The sequence below is a fragment of the Vidua chalybeata genome, chromosome 1 (genome assembly GCF_026979565.1).
Source record: "Vidua chalybeata isolate OUT-0048 chromosome 1, bVidCha1 merged haplotype, whole genome shotgun sequence".
NCBI lineage: Eukaryota > Metazoa > Chordata > Aves > Passeriformes > Viduidae > Vidua > Vidua chalybeata.
The window spans coordinates 6,749,218-6,761,235 of record NC_071530.1 but is presented as its reverse complement, the minus strand read 5'-3'; the positions used below and the strand labels follow the sequence as shown (position 1 = coordinate 6,761,235).

At 40.9% G+C, this 12,018-nt stretch overlaps 1 protein-coding gene across 8 annotated transcripts in view; it reads left to right on the top strand.

The window, feature by feature from the left end:
• Window positions 1-12,018, top strand: part of KMT2C (lysine methyltransferase 2C) — a 190,868-nt gene that overhangs the window by 54,932 nt on the left and 123,918 nt on the right. For all 8 annotated transcript variants that reach the window (XM_053942468.1, XM_053942498.1, XM_053942526.1 and 5 more), the window contains one exon: window positions 4,464-4,602. In XM_053942468.1, the coding sequence (XP_053798443.1) occupies window positions 4,464-4,602 (139 nt within the window). The remainder of the gene's footprint in view (window positions 1-4,463; window positions 4,603-12,018) is intronic.

Genomic DNA, 12,018 nt, shown 5'->3' with positions numbered 1-12,018 from the left:
TGTGGCTGCCTTCAAAAGCTCATTACTCCCTCTCATAGAGCATCTCGGTAGGCAACAGTTGAGGCCCCTGGGATGTCCCTACTGTGTTTGGTGATCTTGGTGTTTTCCAGCCTGCAGTACTTTCTGTTCTTAGTGAAAGTTTTGGAAGCTCATGACAGTGCTTCATTGTCTGCCTAATCAGTAGGTCTGACAATAAAGTAGTTAAATAGTCAACCTGCTGCACCTAAATATTAATTTAGTAGTAGAATATTAATTTTATGTTTATGACAGCTCTTTCATTTTTTAAGTGTCACTTCATAATGAGTAGTATAATATTTTAAATATTCTGTCTGCTGTCTGTCCTTTGCCTGATTGCCATAGCAGAGCCCACACATGCATCTCCTTATTTTGCTTTATGTTTACCCAAGTAGCTTGTAGAACAGGGCCTTGTGACTGTGAGAAAACTGAAAGGGTTTGTTTGTAACAAAAGAACATTTTAGATCTTAAGTTGATGTTGCTTCATCACATCCCCAAAGAAAGCTGTGATAGTGTAAAAAAATCCCAGGCATCCCCAGTTTCCACAAGCCCTGCCACAGGGAGGGCTTAGAAAAACCAGGGCTTCCCTCCTGAGCCTGCATGTCCCACCTGTGTCTCACTTAGAGAGAGGTTTCCAAGAGCTTTTGGAAGATAGAACAGGAAAACAGGAAATTAGCTGCACAATTATTACTTGAAATGTTGTAAATCTCTACATAAGACATGTAAATAAGGAGACCAGTTAGGAAGCTGGGTAGTCAGCATAATCAGCTGAGGGTGCTATGTGCTGTTTGTTATTTTCTTTGAGTGTTCTCTGCATTCTGCTCTATAAGGGGAATAAAAATACTAATAAATCTTTGAACCTCAGTGAAGTGTTTTTCTCCTCCTTGAAAAAACCCAAATTACAACTTGAGTAGTGTAAAAGTCTTTTCACCACTGTATACATATTACTGAAGCAAATGTGATGGAAGTGTTAATTAAAGAGAAATTTAATACACATGTTGTAAATCTTACCAGTCCCAGTGACTTCCCTGTATATCTGTCCCCTGTCAGTGTTAGGCAGTTTGATTTTTTTCCCTCGTATTTCGTATCTCCATCCTTGAAAATGCTCAAAAACCATCTGAGCAGCTGGCTCTGGTGGCCCTGCTTGAGCAGGGGTTTGGACAAGGTGGCTCTGGGCTGCCTTCCAGCCTCAACCAGATGTGATTCTGTGAGTTACCCAAGTTGTAAAGCATGTGGAAGTCTCAAGCCTTTTGATGGCCCATATGGACAGGAACTTTAGTCCTTGTACTTCTGGGAGATTTCTTTTAATACAAAAAGTAAGCTTTTCTGTTCTCAGCAACTAGGTGAGAAAGAACTCTGGACATCATTTTATTTAAGTAATAAAAAAAAAAATAAGTGCAGTGTTTCCTAGTATTTTCCTAAAGTTTCAGTGAAGGATAGTGACATTAAAAAATAACCTAGAGACACTGGGGAATTTTACAATCAGTTTTTTTAAATCAGTCTCCTCGCTAACTCACTGTACATAGGGAAGACCTTCATTGTGCCAGAAACAATCATGAAAAGAGGATACAAAATAAAGCATTACATATGAATCTGCAAATGAGCTTTCCATTTATTAATCATCCATGGATCCTTCATTCCCAGTAGCTTCAAAGTAGAATGCCATAAGCAAATCTGATGATGTTCATTAAACACACTGTACCAGGTGCTTCCAAGAGCACCTTCCACATCTCTGAGGTGTATCTGAGATGTCCTCTCGCCAGGCCAGTGCTGGGATCCATCTCCTAGGAATCTGACTCATGAAATGCAGTGCTCCTGTTCTTCCTTCATCTTCTGCAGGAAAACTTCCACAAAGTTTTTTTTCACAAGTAGCACACACAACTTTCATGCTATTTAGTGAGCACCGTATTTTCAGTCTTCCAACGGCATATTGAGGCACAGTTTGCTTTATTGCAGAGACAGCAACTGAGATGTTGTTTGTCTCATTTAGTATAATTTGGGTCCCTCCTTCTCTGGAGAAGCAAACAGCAGGGGAAATGCACCATAAGGATATAAGCTCATATAGTTGTCATGTGTAGTGAAACAATCTGTGTCTTCTCACACAGTCCAGAGTTCTGGGAGTGAGTGAGAGCGCCCCTGAACTTTGCCTTCCCAGTGTGCTGGGTGCCCAGTAATGGTAATGAGCTGAAAGCTGGCAGAGAGTAAATGGCTTTTTTTCCTTTAACTTGATTGAAAGTTTGAGCAGGCACACAATCAAGCCAGGGTTCCTTTTGCACAGTTTAACTAGGTTAAAGAAAGTCGCCAAGATGGATCAGAGCGGGGCCAGGGTTTCCGGTGGTCTTCCTGGAGCACTTCAGGCGTGGCTATCCCAGGCTGTGTTGTGGGTTTTGTTCTGAGTGCTTTGGCGTCTGCCTGTCTTCTAGGTGTTTATGTTTTGCTCTCTTCATTGAGGTTACATTTAGAAATTTGGGGGTTACTGGCACAGGATTGTCCTCTGGATCCAACATTCTTGGAAATGCACTGCAGACCGTTCTGAATGGCTCCGCTGGACACTGCCTGCTTCGGGAATCTTCATCCAGGAAACATCCAGGGGTGTTTGTTCAGACGTGCTAAAAACTGAGGGTGTGGGATTTGGGTTATTTTGTTTTGTTTTCTGTACAGAGATATTTACTATTACGAGGGATGTATTCTCAAGAGGATATTTATCTAGTGTCAAATCATAATCCAGCATGTTTTTTTCAGAATTGGTTGGTGAAAGGGGTTTAACACAAGCCATTGGGATTTTGGACAGGTAGTCACTTCTGGATGTCAGGTGTCCAAGAAACATTTCAGATGTATGTTACTGAGTAGTTTAACTAAAATAGGAGATGCAGTTTCAATTTACACCAGCTCAGATAAATACTTGGAACATCCAGTCATAACAAGGAAATTTTTTTTTTCCCTTAATGTTGTTTTTCTCTTCAGTATAGTTTGAGGTGTTCACTGAGAGTTTTAAATGCTATACATTGTCTTCCTAAATGAGTTCACTTTAGGTTAAAGAAAAATCTTACTTCAAATCTCTGTGCATGAAACAAGACAGATTTCCCATTTTCTGTGAGCTGTAGCAAGCATATGATATCAGTATTTCAGACCAAGCTGCACAGTTACATGTTCAGAGAATTTTCCTCTCTTTTCTTGCTTTTATTTATAAGATTAAAGCTTGTAGCAGGTTTTTATGCATGCCCACCCATGTGGCAGATTCTTCTATCCTTTCATTTCTCCACTTGTCATTTATCCTTTGCAATATTTAATTATATTTTGACATGTATGTTAATTTTTAAAAAAACGTGAATGTATCTTCTGCTGAAGTTTTCTAAATAATCTGCTGCTTTACTCTAACTGGACTTCTTTGCAAGAGCTGTATGTACTGGCCTCTGAGCTCAAACCCATGTGCACTGGGAATTTGGAAGGGGACCTTCCTCTGGTGCTGCTGTGAGAGAGATCTAGAAGGCATGGACACAGGCAGGATGAGGCACGTGTATCTTAAGCTGGATGTGTCAAAGCACATCTGTCGGATGTCCTGTGATTGTTATGTTGCTTAGGTTTCAAAATCAAAGTACAGAGGAGTGCAGAAACACCAAATTCTGTTGCTGTGCAGCCTTGGACCTTGTTCCTGTGCATTCTGGTGCACTTGGAGCAGCACTTTGCCAATGTCCTTCTGGTAAATCCCTGACTCAGTCCAAGCAAAGGGGGAAATGATTGGGAAGAGGATGTAAAGTTGCACAAACAGTGGCAACTTCATGTTTCATGTTTCAGAGCAAAACCAAACTTCCTAGTCAAATCTAGCATGGTCAGCTGCAGATGTATGTATTTTTCTGTCTAACAACTAAGGTAATGCAAAAGCATGCTAAAAAATTCATAAAGTCCCTTCAGTTCAGGATGAAGTTTAAGCTGGCATAAACCACGTCCTTCATTCCTTCACCTCTTCAACCCTGTGCCAGCAAAGTTAGTGTAATCAGGAATGAATATGCAGGGAATTGAACAAAGTTAAAGGCAATAGGGCAGGAAAAAATTTTAATATACCCCAGAGTAGCGTGCTCACTGTGATGTTTGTTCAGGGCTGACACGGCAGGTGTGCGTGAGAGATGTGGGGAGAATGGAAATGTCTAAAACTCCAGCCTTGTATGAAGTTTGCCACTGAAAGCTCTCCCTTTGCCCATTCCTTGTTGCTATTGAACAGCTTTAGTTCAGAGTGGTACTTTGTGTTACGGAAATAATGTTGTAAGCATCCAGTTTCATGTTGTAGCTAGATGTCATAATTTCCTATTCTTCTAATTTTGTTATGTGGCAGAAGATATTTACATGGGTTAACCTGTCTATAAATAAAATGGATGTTTCCTGCGCAAAGGAAAGCTTCCACATGCAGATAAAACATTAAATCTCTTTTTTTGGTATTTTTTTTTACCCAGAAGTCAAAGAGCAGTCTGCAGAAGAGGATGCCCAGACGGAAGTGGAGAGCACCAAGCAGCTAACACCAGTCCTTCAGCACTCCGTGTCCGAGGAGTCCGCGAGCTCCACCGCCTCCGTGGGTGTGGAAGCCAAAAGCAGGTGAGCGAGAGAGCGAGGAGGAGGCAGCTGCTGAGTCAGGGGCAGGGCTGGGGCTGGGGCTCTGGGGTGCTGAGTGCTCGGGGCACAGGGCTGGGACTCGCTGTCGCTGCTTTGAAGTTTGGGGCTGGTGCCTTAATTGGCGCAGGGGGAGATCAAGGTGAGAAGCGCGTTCCGTGAGCGCTGTCCTCACAGTGCTCTGGGAAACCCTTGAGTTATTAGCTGGGTAAATGAAAGGAGCCATAAGTGATAGGAGATAAAATGTGTGATTACTGAAGCTTTCCTGCTGTGTAGGAAATGGTGTATTAGCAAATTTATATAAAGTTATTTTTTGATGTTGCAGCTTGTGTAAGTGTATTTTCAGGAACAAAGTAAACCCAATCTCTTGTCATATCTACTGTGTTCTTCCTTGTTTTGGAATTTATAACAGAGGAAATAATGTTTGTACTTTTTTAACTTTTAATAATACAAATTAGTCTAAAAATCGTGAAAGTATTAATTATGTTACATGAGGGAAACCAGAGTATGCTGTCTCTGATCATTGTTGAAATGGTGTCACATAATTCTAGCAGAGCTTCTCTTGTGAAACTCTGATAACAGCTTCTAACCCAGTTGCAGGTCTCTCCTGCTGCAGAAGGTGCTCTTACCAGCTACCAGACAGTTACAGGTGTAACTACATTTTGACAGACTTGGAGAGAACTGTTGTCACCATTTTTCTTCTTCCTAATCCAACACAGAGCATATTTTCCATGCACAAAAAATTACTTAATCTACTTGATGCATATATCATTTTCATGTTTTACATGCTCACAAACTTCTTAGATTCCAAGAGCTGCTTTCCTTCATACAGAAGATTCAGTTAAATAGTTCTTGTGCATATACTAGAGTGAAATACGTAAAAATTTCTTTTCTTGATGGAATTTTCCAAGGCTGAGATTAAATTGCACTAAATATGTAGAGCAACTTGAACTGAGCAGCTGTTTTGCTACATCATTTGACCCTGTTTTGGATAATTTGCAAAAATTTTAGTGTTGTTTCATCCACTCTCTGTTCTTCTCAAGGTTACTTTTTTTCTGTTATCGGGAATATTTGATTACAGCACTTTCCATAGCCACAGACTTGTTTCTTAAGAGCTGGACAAGAGTCTCCTGAAAAAACTTTGCCCTGGTACTGAGCCAGCCCTTATTTGCCCTCAACTTACTCTTCCTTCCAACTGAAAATGTTGACTTTGATCAGTCAGGATGGAATGGCTATTATGTGCTCATTGCTTTGGCTGATCAAAGCATTAAAAAGCTGAATACTATTAATTTTTAATTAAAATAATAGTGACCAGGCTCTGTCTCTGACATTTTGGAAAGAAATGTTTTGAGGAGATATGAAACTGTTAATTGGGAATCAGAGGATTTCTCTGACCCCAGTAATTTTGATTTCAATCTTAGATGCAGAACCTGGGGTTAGTTGCAGAAGTCATTGATGTCCTCAGTAATAACAGTGGAAAAAACCCAGATGTCAGGGTTTCTGTGGAAGTGATTCTTGAAAAAAGCCTCTTCTGATCTGTGATGTTTGATCAATCATTTGTGTCATGGTCTGTGTAGTGCTGCCACTGACATTGTGTCATGCAGGGCCTGGAGGGCTGAATTCTGGGGGCTTGATTCTGTTTTCTTAGGAGAAAAATACAGTGTGTGAAATAACAGACTCTGCTAATGCTTGGAGGAATAATGATTGGAGGAAATGTATCAAGATTTAGGATAAAGTGTGACTCCACAGTGCCTTAAAACTGTTACTTGGGGAAGTAGTTTTAAAGCTGATTTCCAAATAATTCATACTCATCAGCTTCATCTCCTTCTTGGTAAGCTTTTCTGTTTTATAACATAAGTAACTTCCACTTTCTAATAAAATGGAAGAGTTGGTAGATTTAAAAATAGCTTTAGGTATGTGAGACATAGGAGCATTTTGAGAGTATATCATAACAGACAGAGCAGAAGTCGCCTGGAAGACAGAAAAGAATCCAAGCCTCCACGAGAAGTAGATACAGGTGTAGGTGGAGCTACTTTTGCATTGCTTTTTCAGAGTTAAGAAAATACTGCATTTCTGTCTTTGGTAGTGAAGATAAAGGAATTAGAGAAGCACAGGACACAGGGTGTAAAATAAAATCTTTTCCATGAAAAAATTAAATAATTTGCTACTGAAAAACAGTGGTTTTAACATAGTAGGACATGTCAAAACTAGGATGGGGATTTCAGTAGCTGAGAGATTAGCCAGAACTTGGCTTGTGTGGTATTTCTCTTTGGATCCTTCCCGAGACTGCAGCTAAATAAAAACATCCAAGAGAAAGGCGAGAGAGCTGGTAAATTTTGGAACCTTCCTGAGGTGGAATATGGGAAACCAAGAGAGCTACTGACAGTGAGTGGGATTGGGGCAGGGAATTAAATAACAGATTCAGGATTAGTGCTCAGAAAGCAATGAGTTAAAACCCCATTAAAATAGAGTCTGAGCCACACTGGGGTAGGGAGGCTGAAAAGGGTGAGGCATGTGCTTGAAAGGAGTGAGTGAATTATTGACCACATGTGGGGAGGGGCAATAACATCAAGCAGAGATAAACTCCCAAGCCTGGCAGTGGCAGGAGTGACACTGCCAGCTCCTATATATCACGAGCGTCATGGGTTTTGGAGCCTTTTCCTTTGGTTGTTCCCTTTTTTCTTTTTATAAGCCTTGTGAGAAGCTTCTGTCAGCCCGGGACTTATGGCTGAGTGGAATCCAGCTTCTTCGAAAGGAATCTGCTGCCTTGGTTTGTGCTGCCTGCAGAGAGCAGGGGAAGTGCAGCCCTTGGGGAAGGCAGGGAGCCAGGAGCCGGCTGCGACTCAGAGCAGAGCCCACTTCCACCTTCCTCCTCTGCTTCCCACATTGGCAACCGCGGGCATTAAAAGCTAACGAGAATGGCCTAGAAACACAATTTCATAGAAGAACAAAACACCTTTTGATTCATTTTACTTTCTGTCTGCTCTCGGAGACTGTGAATCGCATTAATTAATTGCATGTTTTCGGTCCTTTTGCCATAATCATGAAGACGGAACATTCTTAAAAAGTAGAAGCTGAGGTTTTCACACAGCTCTTTTTCATTTTGGTGCTTTGGCCTGCTTAAATGTCTGCTCTTGTGAGATTGTTGCTAAAACTAAAAAAAAAAAAAAAACCCCAAAGAATTGGCAAAACACCTTCCTGCTTTCTTGCTTCACTTGTAATTGGACAAAGCACGTAATTTTCATTCCAGACCAATTGTGCCATTCCCTGTTATTTTGTTGCTGGTGCTGCTGAGATGAAATCTGGAGTGTGGAGATGGAGGGCTTGGATGCTTTATTCCATCAAAAAGAAGTGGTTGGTGAACATCTGTACATTGCATGAACAAAGAAAATAGTGAAAAAGTAGCAGTTAACTTCTTTATCTTTGTTAATTTTTTTTTTTATTAATCTTAAAGCACATTACAAAATTTGTAACAGTGCAACATTCAGTGGAAAAAGAAATTGTGGAGTGGCAGAGAGTAGACAGTCTGGATAGAATAATACTGCAGTGATGGAAGGAAAAGCTAGATCTCTAGTCAGGAGGAAGTTAGATAAAAGATTTAATATTAAAAGATGTTTAAAAATGTGTTGAAGTTGTAAAGTCAAGCAGATGTTTTGAGGAGATACCAGTATTAAGATTAATTTTGAAACTGATTATGAACATGTACTGTGATACAGTTTGTTGTTTTGTGAGACTGTTTTTCTCCAAGGATAGTTTCTGCAGAGGATGGACCTTCTGCATGACACAGGGCATTTGAAATAATTGCAGAGTTTTGCCTTTACATTTCCAGCTGTAGATTCATATAAGCATTTATGGGATCTTCCTCTGAATCCAGTGATTTACATCTGAAAAGAGGACATAGCATTCCTTTGTCTTCCAAACTGAAGTACAACTTCAGCATTTATAATAATGACCAGTCTAACCCAGAGTGAAATGACTGATTTGGCTAGCAGGGCACAACTAAAGACTAAGACCACACACTGAAAAATGAGAAAAAAAAGTTAAATATTTACTGGTTTTCCATCCTGTTTGTTCATGCATTATTAGGGAAATTGTCTCAAAAAGAATTCTGTGACAAATCATTGTTACAGCAACTTTTCCTTGGATTTATAGGGCAGGAAGGACCTTTGGAGCTCATCTAGTTCACCTCCTTTTCCAAGGCAGTTATCTACAGCTGGCATTCCTGACACAAGCTTACATAAACTGCTCTTAAATCTTCCAGTAATAAAAGCTCCATATCTTCCCTAAACAGTCCCTTCCAGTCTCTTCTTTGTTTTTACTGTTGGAACCACTTTGCTCACATCTAACACACATTCTCCTCATCCTGGGTTTATTCCATTACTGCTCATACCATCTGCCAAGGATAATGGAGGACAGCTTTGTGCAAAAGTCTCTCATTTATTTCCCCAGCATGCTTTACCTCGTAACAGAAATCCCAAATTTGTTCCTACTTTCTTTGTAGATGATGTTTTCTTGAGCTCAGATCCTTCTTGCTGGTTTGAGTTTTCTCCAGATGGTCTGTGTCTTTCTCAGAGCATAGAAGGCGTGTCACACAGATGGGGCCAAAGAAGGGTTTCACAGGCAGCCAAAATCCTGCCTTTTGCTTAGGCTGAACAATTGCCATTGTGGCCATAATGTGTTTAATGTTCTCATGTAAGACTTGTGCCTCTTGGGATTTGACACCATAATCAATGACATCCATGGATGGTCCTTTAAGTTGCACAGACCTTTGCTCCATGATCTGATCTGTTCTGTAGGAAGGTCCAACCACAGAAACCACGAAATGTCTCCTGCCCAGCATGAGCAGGTGCTCACAGGTGCTCCAGGTTTCTGGAGTCCCACTCTCAGCCTCTCATAGATCTTCTTAGGCAGGTTTTCTGTCTCATCCCCATCCTAAGGCTGCATGTCTCCACCTGGGTCTGCCCTGCTGCTTACAAGTCCTGCACCGGTGAGCAGCAAGCTGAGCACTGGCAGGTCAGGTCTGATGGCTGGACAAGTTTTCTGTCCTCTGGGAGATGGCAGACAGACAGACAGAAGCAACCCATGGCTGACAGTCTGTCAGGCCATGCTGAAGGGTTGAGGGCTGCACTCACTGCAGCAAGGGATGCCTGCTTTGTCAGGGATTGCACAGATACAGGATATTCACAAGCAGTGGTAATAGTCTGGGATCTTCCGTGTCAGTGTTGAGTGAATACAGCATTTTCTCTCATTTCTTCCAAATATCACCTCTTCCATTTGTGGTTTGTTTTTTTTTTTTTTGCCTCCAGCTTTCTTTGCCAGCCTCTTAGGTTTTTTTTATATTGTTGAATGTTCATATTCCCAATCTCTTTGCTAATTCTAAGCTGCTCATCAATTTTAATCATTGTTTCAAGGTTCACTTAGTTAAGGTTTACTCTTTGTCTCTTTGCCTGATGTGCAGTTTCCTTCCATTCATTTCCAGTGGCTTCTAGATAGCTGTGTGTTACACATATTTCTTGTCCATTTTCTTGTTCATTTCCTTGTCAGCTGTGACTCTTCTTGCTTCCTTCAGCTGTCTGTGTGATTTGTGTTGTTTCCCATAGTCGGTAGTCTTATTTCTCCAGCACCTTCCATTTCCCTCACACAGCAAACTCTGTGTTCTGCCCTGCATTCCTTCATTGCTTCCATACCAAAGCTGATGGAAATTAAAAGCAATTTAAATGGTAAAATCTGGACTCACAGCACCCCAGAGCTGCAGTTGCAGAGATGATCCCTCTGAGTGTCTCTGACCTTTGCCAGAAGGATGTTCATTCACAGGGAATGGATGGTGCATATGAAGTCTGCTTTCACGTAGGGACTGAGAGATTGGAGTGTGCTTAGTGAGGAGAGAATCTTTGTGCTCGTAGCTTCAATGTGCTAAAGCTCTTCTGAAGCACATGGGCTCTGCTTGGTGAGGATAGAAGCATTTAGAGAAACAAGTTTGGACTAATTTTCATAGGGTTACAGAAAATCTATCTAACGTCAGAAATTAATGTAGTGAAACTCTTAAACGTTTCACAGAACAGAAGGGTTGATCAAAGATCTGGAGTAGATTCTAGTTAAACAATTCAGGACCCTTAAATCTCTGTAAGATGCTGGAGAAGGAAGATAAGCTTCAGAATCATAGATGGAGTGGGGAAGGTGGCTGTATCCTGACTTTAGTTTCTAATGCGAGAAACTGAGGGTCATCAAGTGAAACTTTCAAGGGTTAGGTGCAAAATAAAAGGAGGTGATTCTTTGTACACTAGAGAGTTGTCTAGAGTGACATCCTTGCCAAAGGATGTGGTTTGCTGAAACTTTAGGTGTGGTCAAGAGCAGACTGGGCAAATTCATGAAAGGGAAACTGAGAATGAGTGTACAGGAATCACAGTTGACACGGGGAGGCCCTGAACTGAACATACTGGGGGGCATGGATAGTACCATGTCTGCCTCTTCTTTAATAATCCTGCACCTCTGCTTATCCTGCTTAGATGAAGCTTTCTTGAAAAACTGCTGTTCAAAGCCAGGTTGCTAAATGGTAAATCTCAGTAATTTTCAGATAGTAAGACCCTACTTAGTATTTGTATGAGGCCTCCAAGAGAGGCTGGCACCTGTGTGTGAGTTGGGTGTGACTGTGGCTGGCCCAGCCCTGGAAGTGTTCAAGGCCAGGCTGGACAGGGCTTTGAGCAGCCTGTTGTAGTGGAAGGTGTCCCTGCCCTGGTAGGAGGGTTGGAAATGAATGATGTTTAAGGTCCCTCCAACCCAAACCATTCTGTGTAATTATGTTTTATGTACTAAGAGAATTTGGCTTACACAGACAATACTTTCTGGGCACAGATGCATACTGAAGGTTGAAGCTACAGGACTTCTTATTCTTTGATTTCTATCCTTTAGAGGTGAAGATAACTCTCAGAATTGCATGAATTGCCACTTTTCAGGTACAATCAATTGCATTCTATAGGGGATTGTTACTTGAGAGCACAAGTCAGTTCACATGGAACTTAAGGAATTATCTAGAGGGCCTTGGATTAGACCTCTAAATTCACTTCTTTCAGCATTGGCATTCTGGTAACTCCTATTGCACCTAGGGTATGTTAAGCCCTAACTGAGCTTTAAATACCTGTTTAAATTAAAGCTGACACAATTCAGTGGTGAATAAGAATGTATTTTCTAAATTTCAAAATGTCAGTAAGATGTGTTGTTTTGGTTGTGTTTGGAGGAGAATGTTTTCTTTCTTTCAAATGAGAAGAGTATCATTAAGTTGATTACATGGCTGTAGAACTCCAACTGTGCTGGTTTGAAGAAATTGGAAAGCAGTTATTGTCTAATGCAGTTTAATTGCTTTGTATAAACTTTTAAAATTCTTCACCTGAAGTTCATATGAAC